Source organism: Piliocolobus tephrosceles, chromosome 10 (genome assembly GCF_002776525.5).
Source record: "Piliocolobus tephrosceles isolate RC106 chromosome 10, ASM277652v3, whole genome shotgun sequence".
Classification (NCBI taxonomy): Eukaryota; Metazoa; Chordata; class Mammalia; order Primates; family Cercopithecidae; genus Piliocolobus; species Piliocolobus tephrosceles.
Genome location: NC_045443.1, coordinates 23028171 through 23043953, shown reverse-complemented (window position 1 = coordinate 23043953; position 15783 = coordinate 23028171). Strand labels below are relative to the sequence as shown.

The window sequence follows — 15783 nt, the reverse complement described above, 5'->3', positions numbered from 1 at the left end:
ATTTAAATTTTTTAAAAGTATCAATGCAAAAACTCTTCTCAGTCATTAAAACATGAATAACATGACAACTACAAAGCTTTCTCAGGAGTAATAATACAGTGGATAAGATTTAGAGACAAACAAGTGACTATGGGGACTCACTCATTTTCTATTTATATTGTGTAGAACTCTTAAAACAAAACAAAACAAAACCTGATTTACTCTTTAATTCCCAGAAAAAGCTTTCTTTTTCTTCTACTCATTTGTATTTCCTTAAACAGCTGTAAATCAGCTTCTTGTATTTTGCTGACAGAGAAAATAAACAGTGATTGCCATTACTGACATTTAAAGTTACATATTAGGTATTTACATGAGCTTTTAGGAAGAAATGGGAGAGAGGAGGAGAAATGAAAGTCACCAAAAGTCATGAGACCAATAAACATTCTGAGAGAGCATCAAGACATGAGATAGAAATCTCAACAGCTTTAGTAATTTCTTGATGTCAGTAGTTAAATGATTAGTTGAAATTAAAATATTAAAGTTAGTCATAGGCAATATTACAATTTGTTCTGCTTAACATAAAGTCTATTAAATTAATGATTGATTTAAAAGATGACTGACAATTCCTATAGTTTTGGAGCAAGAACCGCTGCTTTTGGTTTCCTTATTATATATCAAATTCTACCATCATTATCATTAAGTATTCTTTTCTTACCTTTTTAGGATGTCATTTCACTGAAGGCAAGGAATGGGCCGCTGCTTACCAATCACCTAATTCCTGGCACTAACTTTTCAAAAATCTTGACAGCTACCATCAACTTCAGAAAGGAAGCTCACTCTTCTCCCATGTCCTGAGTCCTGTCAACTGACATGGTGAGAGCAGGTAGAGGCAAAATTTCTTCCTGTGATGCCTATCAGTTCCAATAACATTCGCATGTAAAAATGCCTACAAACTGCAGGGTGCTCATAGCATGTGTGCCTTGTGTATAAATATGACCCATATATACATATACACACATTTGTAATTCTAAATTAATATCTCAAGTTATAGTTAAGACAGACACTGAAAGTTGCACTTAAAGACAAACTGAATTGTCATGTCATATCTATCTGTTAATTAAGTCCTATAACTACTACTAGTAGTTATAAGACTTAACTACCTACCATCTAGCCTATAGTAACCATTTTTCAATTTTTCAGAATCAGATACACTTTGTAAAACAAACGCTATAAACATAATACAGGGTTGGCAAACCATGTACCTTCAGCCCAAATCCAATCGACCACCTATCTTTGGAAAAAGTTTTATTGGAAAACAGCTACACTCATTTAGGTATGTATTGTCTATTGCTGTGTTCATGCCTCAACACACAGCTGAAAAGTTGCAATGGAGACTATCCGGCCCACAACGCCTAAAAGTTGTACTACACAGCTCCTTACAGAAAATGTTTGCCAACCCCTGTGTTAGTATAATAGCTACAACTAAGAGCTGCTAAGTCCTTGGTCCAGTGCTATATATTTTATATGCATAATCTAAAATCTTGTTAGCATCCATCTGAAGTAGATACTGTCTCTAAGTTACAAATAAAGCAAACTAAAGTTCTAGATTATCAACAGCACAAAAACTGCCTCAGAATCTGTTAAACACAAAATTTCTAAGCCTATCTATAAAAATTATTGTTTAATTGGTCATGGGTGGGGCCCAGAAATCCTAATTTTTTCCCAAGAACCATAGGTGATTCTGATGTAAATTGTCAAGAACAGTCTGTGTTTACATAAAGACATAACGAGATAAAATGATATGTCTAATACTATTTATTTCTGTAAGTAACTGGGTAGGGATCTAAACTCAAATGTGCTTAGTTCCAAAATCTATACTCTTTCTGACTTCTCTTGGTAGTAACCAAGCTTTAATTGTATCTGCTTTTAAGAGTCAGAGATTGTCTAGTACAAAATCTAAGTTACTATGGTTTAAACATACATGCAGAGACATCAAGATAATCCAGTATAAATTTAAGAAGTTTGCCTAAAATTTGTACTTCTGAGAAATTAAGGGTCTGAAACATACTGCAGACAAAGACTGAGCTTGATGATTTCAAGGCCAGTTCCTTGGCTTTCATCTTATTATGTTTTATCTATTGGTATCTCAAAGTTGGGTACACAATAATGAAACCCGGAGCTCAAGTCATATGAATGACTTAAGAAGTAATAACAAATCAAACATGTTTGTGAATATGCAGCTTAATCGTTTATTTTATATGGAAATTATCTTAATCTCAGAAGACTCAACATGGCATTTATATGCTATAATAAGGCAACTAGTTTAAGAAGGTAAATAACTGCAGTCTGTATCTCTAGCTCTAATTAACCTTTTCAAAATTGCTGCCATAAGTGTTAATGCTATGCTACAATCTCAAATATATACAATTTCTTCCTGTGATGCCTATCAGTTCCGACAACATTCGCATGTAAAAATGCCTACAACCTGCAGGGTGCTCACAGTATGTGTGCCTTGTGTATAAATATGTTATGTATACATATACCCATATACATACACATCTTAACTAAATTAATCTAAATTAGTCTCTCAAGTTATATTATAGAGATTAATATAAATTAATCTCGAAATTAATCTCTCAAGTTATAGTTAAGATAGAAACTAAAAGTTGCACTTTTAGTGAACTGAATCGTCACGTCATAACTATCTGTTAAGTCCTATATTTACCAGTTATACGCTTGCATTTAACATGCAAACATATCTACTACTTATACTACATGCATATTATATTATTTGCATATTAAACGCACACATATAACTAGTTTGCATATTAAATTTACTCAATATTGACTATTTGTGCCTATAAAATTTATTAAATAATATAATTCATACCTTTTAAATATAAGGTATGGTATCTTCTACTTATAGTAAACACTCAAATATGTCATATAGTTAAATTACCTCAAAACCATCAGTTCCTAATTTGAAATGTAACACAAAAGACTAGGCTAAGTAAGCGTCTTGTCATACTCCAGTTTTAGATTTTTATTTGAACATTCTAACCATATTTCTTAATGCTTATGTTTCAACTAATCACATAGAAATTACTTTTTTAAACAGATACCATGGGATCAAAACTAGACTTCCTAGTGAACATTATAAAACCACTGGTAAGGAGAGAAAAAAAAAAAAAAAACAGAACATTTCTGTAACTAAGACACATACATAACCACAAAGACTAAGAAAAAACAAATGATACAAAAGAGACTTCAATAAAAAAAGGCAAATTCTAAAAAATGTATCAAAACAGTTCATCTGTAGAGCTGTAAAAATTTTCTGTGACAGGAAAATTAGACACAAAAGTATGATTCAAGTAACTTGGCACAAAAACAAATGACAACCTTGCATTCTTAAGGCCAAATTGAATAAAGATTTTATGTGAAAACATGGGAACTTTTCACATAACTGACAAATAGTTTAAAGATAAGTGACCATTTAAATAAAAAAGTGAAAATGTATTTTTTAATACCCAAGACAAAGTAATCTGATTTTTTTGGTCCCTTATTTTTTGGTTTTATAAACAAGTTTGTTCTGTGAAATGAATATGCAAAAGAAACTTATAAAAATAAAAATATGAAAGTTTAAAATTATATTCTAAAGGAAATAACAGATTCTCTTTGATCAACTTGCAGTTAAAAATAAAGCTGAGTGTCCACTTCAAATGTAAGATGAAGTCCCTCACTTGAAATTCCATTATATAAAATGTTTTATTAGGTCCTGTATTGAATTTACAAGCTCATACACTGCTTTAATGCGTAACTAATGCTCTAGTCTCACAAATGGCATTGAGATTTGGTTACCAGTATATAATGTAGTGCATATAAACTATGATAATTATATATAATAGACAAAAAGACATTAAAGGACACTGTCAAGTACTTAATATTTTAGGGTACGCTTGAAATTTTAAAAATGATTCCACACGAGCATTTCAAGATGATTCAAGACAAAAATGTTAGTTCAGTCTGTTTTTGAAAAACATATCTCTAATCGACATTGAAATATCAAACATAAAAAATTCTCGAACATATTTTCGGCAATATGTGCGTAAGCCTACCACTCGACAGTGTACCTTTCGTTTTCTTGAAGTGAAAGTCAGCTATATCTATCAACCTTTATATTTGAATAGTCCCGCCTTACACTCTAAGAAGGGTCATAAACAGTAATTTAATATAATTATGACCATGCTAATGTGAATTCTTAGGCTTTAGTACATTTACAATAGCACAATTTTGATTCAAAATTGGCTCTTCCAACTGTAATAACTATCTTCAAAAACTGGTTTTCAGGCCAGGCACAGTAGCTCACGCCAGTAATCCCAGCACTTTTGGAGGCCAAGGCAGGAGGATCACTTGAGGCCACAAATTCAAAACCAGCCTGGGCAACATAGCAAGATTCCATCTCTACAAAAAAAAAATTTTGAAATTAGTCAGGCATGGTAGCATGCACCTGTAGTCCCAGCTACTCAGGGGGGTGGGGCAAGAGGACTGCTTGAGCCCAGGAGTTGAAGGCTGCAGTGAGCCATGATTACACCATTGCATTCCAGGCCTGGGTAACATAGTGAGATCCCATCACTTAAAAAAAAAAAAAAAACCAGAGAAGCTCGGGCACAGTAGCTCATGCCTGTAATCGCAGCACTTTGGGAGGCCGAGGTGAGTGGATCACCTGAGGTCAGAAGTTCAAGACCAGCCTGGCCAACATGGGGAAACTCTCTCTCTTCTTAAAAAAAAGAAAAAAAGAAGATACAAAAATTAGCCGAGCGTGGTGATGTGCACCTGTAGTCCCAACTACTCAGGAGGCTGAGGCAGGAGAATCACTTGAACTTGGGAGGCGGAAGTTGCAGTGAGTCAAGATTATGCCATTGCACTCCAGCCTGGGTGACAAGAGCGAAATCCCGTCTCAAAAAAGAAAAAAAAAAGTAAAAAAAACAAGTTTCCTATAAAATGAAAACACGGTTTCAAAAACATTTTTTTGTTAGTAAGAATCCTTCAACCAATATTTCATTTTTAAATTTCAATTTAGCGTTGAAGGGCATCTATCATTTAGCAACCAAACCTCAAACCACTTTAGCCAGTAATATAATACAACCAAGTGGTTCTTAAATATGAAAACAGAAATTGAATACAGTGTACAAATATGAACACAAAAACATTTCACCAAAAAGTATCAGGCTACCTCAAAAAATGTTGAAATTATTTACCAAGATTTCTTGATTACTTTAGTAGACATAAATTTGAGAAACTACAAATAATATCTCCTCCATCTGGAGCTCTCTCCTTAGCATCAAAATAACTACCAAATCAACATAATAAATAGATAATGAGAAACCTAGAGACACATTTGTTTTCAATACTGTTGTCCTTCCCAACACTGTGAGAAAATTTTTCTATTTATAAAGCAGTTCAATGTCACTTTGTTGATTTTCCACATCCCCCATTATAAGCAGGTACATGTTCAACTCATGAACAACCAAATAAGTTTTGCAATTAAATTTATAAACAAATTCATTTCATCATTTTATACTTAAAAATCCCACAGAAATCACAATCTGTTTCTAACCAATTCTAAAAAACATATTTTATACAAATATTAAAAGAATATATATCCTAAATTATCAGTTACCGTAACTTGATAACCTAAAAGAAAATCTTTAAAGGTTTCATGCATGATCTTATTCCTTGCATTTGAATTTATTTTATTGATATAGAGATGAAATGACCATTAAGAACATAAAATAAATCAATTTTACTTACTGCTAAGGTCAAATACCTACCTTGTTTCTCATTGTAGATTATATTCTTACACAATAGGTCATTATGGCAAAGCACAACAGGTGAGCCCAGGTTGGAAAGAATCTCCTTCATCCAAGTCATCTCTTCCTGAAGAATCTGAGAGCTTGGGATATCACTTAGGAACCTTTTAGTTTTAAAAGAAGAGTTATATCTTGTGTGACTTTTTTTCAAGTTTGATTATGTCAAAAGTTAGAATAAAGAAAACCTATATAGTAAGTTTAGACATGAATAAAAGAAACTGAGCAGCAATTAAAATGTAGGACAAAAGTTAAAAAAAAAATCACTAAAAACTTGTGTTTCTAAGTGATATATATAGGTAATAACTAACAATTACTAACTACTATTCTAAGTAATTTACATTTATGTCAATTTTATAGATGACAAAACAAAGACACAAAGCATTTAATAAACAGAAGTTTAAGAATGTTATTTAAAGTTACAAAGACAATTTCAAAAATTAAAAATACGTATTTCAAGGTTGAAAGGGTAAATGCAATATAAATCTAAATTCTCAGAAAAGTCAAAAGATTACTGTCTATAAAAGTTGATAAAAAATAAAGTTATCCTTATATAATCCAGTTATGTTAAACACAGAACTATTATAGAAATCGCCACAGAGTAGTGAGACTGTGAAGGGCGGGAGGCAGCATGGTGAGCTGGACTAGAAATCGTGGCTTTTTGTCCTGTCCTCATCTATACTGATTATTATCTATACTTGTATTAATTTGATTAAAAAATCAAAGGAAACAAAATTGGCTGCTACCACTCATTCCTCAATAGCACCAATCAGGCTTACAAAACAGCTATACTCCTTCCCTCCTTCCCTTAATACTTGATGACGTCTTGATTTTGTCTCCAAAGTCTCTCGAATTACTCCTTGCTTCTCCATTAACAGTACAAATACAGATTCTTTTTACATTTTAATTTGCCTGTTCAGGTGGTTTCTACCTATATTTTCCCCACTACTGTATTCTTCTCTACATACAACTTCCACAAGTAGTCCTCATATGCTCTTTTCAAAATGGTATGACTGGTCAAAAATGCGGTGCTTTTTAAAAAAAAATTTTTTTAAAGGTAGTGTTGAATGAAAATTGCGGGATTCAAAGGATTATAAAACTTATAATCATGAACAAACAAAATGGAATAAAAGAAATACAAAATGTATTTAATATTTTAATTGTGTTTTATGTTCTAGCTGTATTATTTTCTACTGGGGTAAGGGTTTTCTTCCTATTATTTACTATAGTACAGTTCCAGCTTTTCCAAAGAATCATTAACCTTAAGGATTTAAAATAAACCTTAGAGAGCCTAGGAAAGAAATACAACTCAAATAACCTTCTTTGAATAACAATAGTAATTTTTAAAACAGTAGCTACCTCAACACTTACGTGATGACCAGGCACTGTTATAAAGACCTTTACATATACTATCTCGATCTTCACAAAACCTCTCTATGGTTAATACACTACTACTGTAATTTCCATTTTATAGATAAGAAAACAGTTAGGTAAGTTCCCTAGTTGAGTGAGTTACACAACAGAAATGTTAACCAGTAGGGCTGAGATTTAATCTGTTTGGCTCCAGGCTCTTGTGCTCTTATTCTACATAATACTAGACTTGCCTCTCAATTCTGCAGTATCTTAAAAAGTCAAGAAAAATCTTGCTTCACCATTACCACCTACCTTTTTTATTTTTAAATGGTGTTCCCTTACTTCCACCTCTGCCCCTTGCTGTTGTAGGGCATATTTTTTGGAAGGGGACACTGAGGGGGATAGAAAGGCAGTTTTTTCTGTAGTGCCATCTGACAGCCAAAGAATCAATGCTTATTTTACTTCAATGCAAAGAAAGAAAACCATATTTTATACAATGAAACTTTACAATTACCTTTGAAACCCTATCATAGAGCAAAGCAACGTAAAACATAATTTCAAATGTAAAAATAATTTTACCTTTTATTAATGTCTTCATCTGCAAATCCTGTGGGAATGAGAGAGAAATACTTTCCCATCTTTAGCCAAAGATTAGATTTGGGGATCCAGCCATTGTGTGCATGGATAGCATGGATTTTAGCAAGCTGACGAGCTATTAGCCTGTTTAAAACAAAACCACATAAAAAGAAAAACTTAAGTATCAAAAAGGTCAAGTCTACTGACAAAGATTCTTGATGAAACTTTAGTCAGTCTCCTGAATCTTCTTGTAGACCTACCTGTGCTCCCTGTTGTAAAAATCAGTTTTAGCAAGAATCCTACTGAGTCCGTTTAGCGAGAGTATCCCCACCCTTGATATCTGATCAGGTTCCTTAACCTTCACCATTCCCCAAATTAATTACTCTGGCCATCTTCAGCAAGAACCATTAGTTTGTTTTACCCAGAAACCCCTTACTCTGATGTTACTCTTAATCTTCCATCCACCAACCCCCACCCTGCTCCTTGGATATACATTCCCACTTGCCCATGCTGCATTTGGAGTTGGGCCCAGTTTCTCTTCTCCAATTCCAAAATCCCACTGCTGTGGGTCCCTATACCAGCATCTCAATGATTCTGAAGAAAGTCGGCCTTATCATGCTTTAGCAAGTATCACTGAATAATTTTTTCTTTAACAGTTATGGTGCTGTGACTCAGAATCAGATTCATCACTGGACCCAGGACCCTATGTTCGCACATTTGAATTCACTTCTGACTGACTGATGGGGATCCATTGGTGAGTCAGATTCCTGAACCACTGAATATCCACTGAAGTTGGCAAGATCTTTGATACTTAAGATTTTGAGTGTACTCTCTGAAACTAGATTAGAGTCCCAGGCTTCCTTTGAAAGGTACCTCCTAGGCTGGAGGTCCTTCTTTCTGTCTCTGAGGCCCCTCTGTTCTCTCCATTGGATCCTGCTTTTCCCATGTGAACTTCTCTGTCCCCTGAAATCCCTCTTTTCGAACCTCGGCTCTACCAGCTCTGTCTACCTAGTTCTTGTTAGCATGATTTTCCTAAGGAACTTCAAAACAAAGTAATTACACAGAAACTAACGAAATTCTGATTTAACTGGCCTGGTGTGCAGCCAGGACACTGAGATATTTAAAACCTTCCCGAGTGATTTTAATATGCAAAAACATTTGAAAACCACTTAAGTAAGGCCCACAGAGAACCTAGCATTATATCAATCCTTAAATAACACATTTATTATTACATTTCTATATTATTGTGAATATTCTTGTTTTTGTTTCATTCCTAGTAACTAAAGAGTCCTGATTTTCCTTTGGAGAAACTTCTGTCCCTCTTACTTTTAGTTCATGTCATTACTACAGAACTGATTTCAATCCTAACTGCATCCCATGTGCATCACTCACTTCAACAGTGAGTGAACATATGACCCTGACTTGCTCAGAGCATTCTATCATTCAGGCTGGTTCAGCACATATTACCCAAGCTAAGCCAGAGACTTGATCTCACTTTTGTTGAAGCTATTAGAAAACTAGGAAAATTCTCCCCCTGGGGTGGTTAAACCGGTCAGAGAAACCAACTGATATTATTATGGAGAGTCCTAAGGAAAGTTTGCGAGAAAAAAAAAAGGTAAAAGAATAAACAGAATAAAGTGATATTCCTAATGACATTGTTACAGTCCCTGGATTTACCCCATGTTTGAACTCAGTATTCGCAATTACAAGTACCAATAAATTCCTTCTCCTTTATGTCACTGTAAATTGTCAAATTATCATCCTCAATCAACAGTATTAGTCTCATCTTTAATCTAATACATTATTAAAATATTAAAATCCATAACCTTTTTATATATGTGTACTTTGGTTCATACCTCTCAAACAAATGAGTAAATAAACATTTACTTTTATAAACTAAATCATTTTGAATGACCCTCCCTAAGACCATATACTCATGTCCACAAGAATACAGAAAACAAATTATTTTTATGTCAGTCGCATCTATACACAGAAAGCTAAGCCCAAATGAACTGTGGTATTTAAGCACCAGGCAACTTGATGAAAAGGCCAGGTGGTTATAAAATCAAAACAAAGGAAAGTGTAAATGCATGCATGTACACGCACGCACGCACAGACACACACACACACTTTAAGCCAGTTAAAACTGGTTTTAAAACTTCAGAGAAGAGGGGGAAACAAAAAGCTTGAAGAAAGATACAATCTGTGTTACATGAAACATAAGGGGTGATCTATATCAACAGAATATTATGTCTTAGAAATATTTACTAAACAAATGAAACAGATGATTTAGGAGGGGGTCACACGTATTTAACAAACTTTATTTGCTGTGATTTTTTAAAATAAATGAATAATAATATCATTTCTAACAGTTTTACCCCAGGGTTTATATGAGACCCTGATTTGGGATCTCTTACAAAACGTAATTTTCCTTTTTGCAAAGCAGACACACGTGCTGGAACTGACAGAACTCCATGACTTCCTCGTCTGCTCCATGCTGGATTCGGAGCAGGTGTGAAGAGAGGCAAATGTCTGGGAGAGCAGAAGGCCCATGTCACTGGAGGGCTCGGCACAGTAGTTCTGCTTTCAGTGAATAAGCAAAACTCAGGGAAGTAGTCATCCAAGTGCTGCAGTTATTTGGAAATGTTTTCCAAACAGTCCCTTTAGAACCACGCCATTTCTGCTTTTCTGATCTGAAACGATCAGTGTAAGCTTACTGAGATCAGGAGACAAGGAGGCCCTGCACATCACACGGATAAAGTCAGACAACTATAACACTTTCGCTGCCTCAAGTTCTTTTTTAAATAAAGTATTTTGAAGTTCATGAGAATCATGCTGCAATATGGTCATTCCAGAGCAAATATATATTTCAAGATGAATCTAAAGCAGTTTTTAAATTACTTGAATTTTCTGTGTATTAAAAAAATGTAATGTTAGAAGTTGTCCAGTTACTCCGCTGATAGTAACTGAAATGTCAGGTGGATTAAAATCTATTTTGGATTTTTAATAATCTCATGTACTAATAATTGTAACAAAAATGTTTTCTTATACAAAAACCAAATGAGCATCCACTTAAAATACTGCCTATTCTTTGATAATAAAGCCACATCACCTTCTTCTCTCACTCCAGAATTCAAGCCAGTATCTACAGGTCTCAAAATTACTGGTCTTTTTTATCTTTTATATAACACAATTAACATGTAAAGTGTCTTTGTCCTTTCAGGCTGCTTTAACAAAAATGCCATAAACAAGGTAGCTTATAAATGACATAAATTTCTTTCTCACAGTTCTGTTCCTCACAGATGGCACCTTCTTGCTGCGTTTTTGCATGGTAGAAGGGGCAAGCAAATTTCTTTGGGCCTCTTTTATAAGGACGTTAATGCCATTCATGAGAGCTCCACCCCCATGACTAATACTGCCAAAGGGACACACCTCTTAATACTATTTCTTTGGAATCAGGTCTGAACAAAAGGTTTTTGAGGGGACACAAATATTCAGATCATAGCAGAAAGGAAGGCAGTTGATTTACAATACAAATCTTCTCATGGAAATAAGTATACTTCGATTGTAACCGTGGCAGCCACCTATATACACTTAAAAACTAGGCTTTCTGAAGAGATTTTAAAAATTAACTATGGCCTAATCACAAGTTCCATACTCATCTAAATTTTTTAATAAATAAGGACTGAACAAAGCATGAAAATTTTAAAGAATGATTTTAAGAAAATTAACAATTTTTACTAAAAATCGAATTCAACAAAGTTGCAGAACAGAAAATCAACACACAAAAATCAGTTGCATTTCTACACTAACAATGAACAATCCAGAAAAGAAATTAAGAAAACAATTCCATTTACGATAGCATCAAAAAGAAATAAACACTCAGGAATAACCGTAATTGAGGAGATGAAAGACTTGTAAATTGAAAAAAATTAAATACACAAATAAACAGAACGACACCCCATGTTCATGGATTGCAAAACAATATTGTTAATATTTCAATACCACCAAGAGTGATCCAGAGACTCAGCGCAATCTCTATCAAAATCCCATAGGCAATTTTTGCAGAAAAAGAAAAATCTATCCTAAAAATTCACGGACTCTCAAGGGACCTGAGAGTCCATGACACTGAAAAAGAAGAGTAAAGTTGGAAGTCTTACACTTCCTGACTTCAACTTATTACACAAAGCTACTGTAATCAAAACAGTGTGATGCTGTCACAAAGAAAAACATATAGATAAATGGAATAGAACAGAGAACCCAGAAACAAATCCACAATTATACAGTCAAACAGTATTCAACAAGGGTGCCAAGAACCTTAAATGAGGAAAGGACAACAATGAGAAGAGAAGAACAATGAGGAAAGGACAACAAATCGTACTGGGAAAACTAGACATCCACATCCAAAAGAATGAAGCTGGACCCTTTCCTTGTACCATACACTATATACGAAAACTAACTCAAGATGGACCAAAGATCTAAACATAAGAACTAAAACTATTAAAACGCTCATGAGAAAACAGGGGGAAAGCTTCATGACACTGGATATTTGGCAATGATTTCTTGGCTATGACACCAAAAGCACAGGCAACAAAAGTAAAAATAAATTCTACCACATCAAAATTAAAAACTATGCATCAAAGGACACAATCAACAGACTGAAAAAGCAACCTGCAGAATAAGATAAAATATTTGGAAATCATGTATTTAACAAGGAGTTAACATTCAGAACATATAACAAACTCCCACAACTCAACAACAAAAAGTAACAACCCCATGAAAAAATAGGTAAAGGACCTAAATAGGTGTTTCTCCAGAAAAAGTAAACAAATGGTCAATAAGCATATGTTCAACATTACTACTCATTAGGCAAATGCAAATCAAAAGCACAATATGATACCACCTCATAGCCACTAGAATGGCTACTATAAAGAAGAAAATAACTGTTGGTAAGAATGTAAAGAAATTGGTGCCCTTGTGCACTGTTGATGGGAATATAAAACAGCGCAGCTATTACAGAAAACAGTATGGTGGTTCCTCAAATAATTAAAACCAGAATTACCATATGATCTAACAATTCCACTTCTGGGCATTTATCCAAAAGAACTGAACGCAGGGTATCAAAAACGTATTTACATATCCATGTTCACAGCAACATTATTCACAACAGCCAAAAGTGACTAGCCCATGTTTATTCATCCATGGATGAATAAACAAAATGTAGTATATAAATACAAAGGAATATGATTAAGCCTTGAAAAGAAAGAAAATTCTGACACATGCTACACAACATAGATGAACCTTGAAGTGTTCATGCTAAGTGAAAGAAGCCAGTCACAAAAAGACAAACATTACATGATTCCACTAACATGATGTACCTAAGTAGTCAAATTCCTAGAGATAGAAGGTAGATGATGGTTGCCAGGGGCTGGAGGAAGGAAGGAAGATTTGTTGTTTAAAGAGCATAGAATTGGCCAGGCCTGGTGGCTCACATCTGTAATCCCAGCACTTTGGGAGGCCAAGGTGGGCAGATCTGGAGTTCGAGACCAGCCTGGCCAACATGGCGAAATCCTGTCTCTACTAAAAAATAAAATAATTGGCAGGACGAGGTGGTGGGCACTAAAAAATACAATAATTGGCAGGGCGAGGTGGTGGGCACTAAAAAATACAATAATTGGCAGGGCAAGGTGGTGAGCACCTGTATTCCCAGTTACTTGGGAGGCTGAGGCAGAAGAATTGCTTGAACCTGGAAGGCAGAGGTTGCAGTGAGCCGAGATTGCACCACTGTACTCCAGCCTGGCTGACATGGCAAGACTCTGTCTCAAAAAAAAAAAAAAAAAAAAAAAAAAGATGGAATTGTAATTTTACAAGATAAAAAAAAAATTTCAGGAAATTAGTTGCACAACCATGTGAACGTAATAACACTACTGAGCTGTACATGTTAAAAAACGGTTAAGATGGTGACACAGGAGCCAGGAAGAAATTATTTAGGCAGATAGTGAAGGTAAAGGAGTTATAGGTAAGGGCTCCCTTTTAATAGAAAGCAGCCCCCAAATCACTTCTAACAAAGAGTGGCCTGAAAATTCAAGCTGCAGACATAGATAAGCAAGCTAGAAGCTTGCATGGGTAAATGCTGGCAGCTGTGCCAATAGAAAAGGGCTACCTGGAAGCCAGGTATGTTCAACATGGAGCCTCCTCCATCTTCTCTTTTCTTTGTTATCATGTGTCCAGTAAAAGAAGCAGGCAATATGGCACTGGCCAGGTAGAGAACCATCTGCATAATAAAAGATTAAAGTGGGGCCATCAGCTTCTACATGCTTTATGCAAAAGGCACACCTGGTCCAACCAATCTTTTGTGCCCTATGCAAATCAAACACTGCCTCCTCCAGTTAATCTATAAAACCCTGTGCGTTTCCGCACAGAACTGGCAACCCATTTTCTCTGGGACCCCTCTCTGCACAGAGAGCTCTTCTCTTTCTTTTGCCTATTAAACTTGCGCTCTTAATCTCACTCTGGTTGTCTGCATCCTAGTTTTCTGTAGCTGTGGGACAACCAACCTCAGGTATTACCCCAGATATAAATGCTGCTTCAATGGTAAATTTTATGTTGTACTTACCATAATCAAATTTTTTCAGAACTATAAACAAATCAAAGTTTTATTAACTAAATAAAATGCTCATTGAAAAAGAGGAGTTCTTAAAAACACTTTAATCAAGTGTACCTCAGTTGTTTTCTATTAGCAAATATCATATACAACAGAAAACACTACATTTTTGTATTTCCTATTTATTTAAAACATTATTTTTAAATGTTTCTTTTTTATATAATATATTTGCTGACACAAAACATAAGCAAATCAAATCCAACAATGTATAAAAATAAACTATACACTGTGACCAAGTGGGATTATCTCAGGTATACAAGGCTGGTTCAATATTTGAAAATTAATTAATGTAATCCATTACATTAACAGACTAAAACGGAAAAATCACATGAACCTATCAACATGTGCAGAAAAAGCATTTTGCAAAACCCAGCACCCATTATCATAAAAACTCAGCAAACTAGGAATAAAGAGACAGTATCTTCAATCTGATAAAGAATATCTACAAAAAAACTACAGCTAACATCCTACTTAATGACAAATAATTTGAAGATTTCCCACTGAGATCAGGAATAAAGAAAGAACATCACTTTTTAACCAATCCTTCTTAACACTGTACTGAAAGTCCTAGCTAATGCATTAAGACAAGAAAAAAAAAAAAAGGAAGTAGACAACATGATTTTCTATGGAGGAAATCTAGAAGAATGGACCAAAAAAATCTCCTGGAATAAGCAATTATAGCAAGCTTGCAGGATAAAAAAAAAATATGAAAGTCAATTGCTTTCCTACATACCAGTAATAAATAGTGAAATTTGAAAATAAAATGCACTCCTTTTACAGTAGCACCCCCAAAAATAAAATACTTAGGTATAAATCTAACAAACTATGTACAAGATCTATATGAGGAAGATTATAAAACTATGATAAAAGAAAGCAAATAACTAAATAAGAGCTATTCCATGTTCATGGATAAAAAGACTCAATACTGCCAAGATGTCGGTTCTTCCCAATTTAATCTACAGATTCAGTGCACTTCCTACCAAAATCCCAGCAAGTTATTTTGTGATATCGAAAAACCGATTCTAAAGTTTACATAAATACTGTATCCCAAATATACACAATTATTATTTGTCAATTAAAAATAAATTCTTAAAAAGTCAATTTTAAAATGTAAAAAATAAAGTTTATAGAGAGAGGCAAAAGGCCCAGAAGAGCCAACACAATATTGAAAGAGAAGAACAAGTTGGAGGACTAACACTACTTGACTTCAAGATTTACTATAAAGTTACAGTAATTAAGGTAGTGTGATATCTGCAAAAGATTAGACTAACAGATGAAGAAACAGAATACAGAACCCAGAAATAGACCCACATAAATACAGTTAACTGATTTTTGAAAAGGAGC

General features: G+C 34.3%; 1 protein-coding gene across 1 annotated transcript in view; it reads right to left on the bottom strand.

Moving 5' to 3' along the window:
- ETNK1 (ethanolamine kinase 1) overlaps positions 1-15783 on the bottom strand; it is a 63954-nt gene that overhangs the window by 23317 nt on the left and 24854 nt on the right. The window contains exons 3-4 of the mRNA XM_023209072.2: positions 7779-7919; positions 5811-5953 (exon numbers count right to left, since the gene is read on the bottom strand). Coding sequence (XP_023064840.1) covers positions 5811-5953; positions 7779-7919 — 284 coding nt within the window. The remainder of the gene's footprint in view (positions 1-5810; positions 5954-7778; positions 7920-15783) is intronic.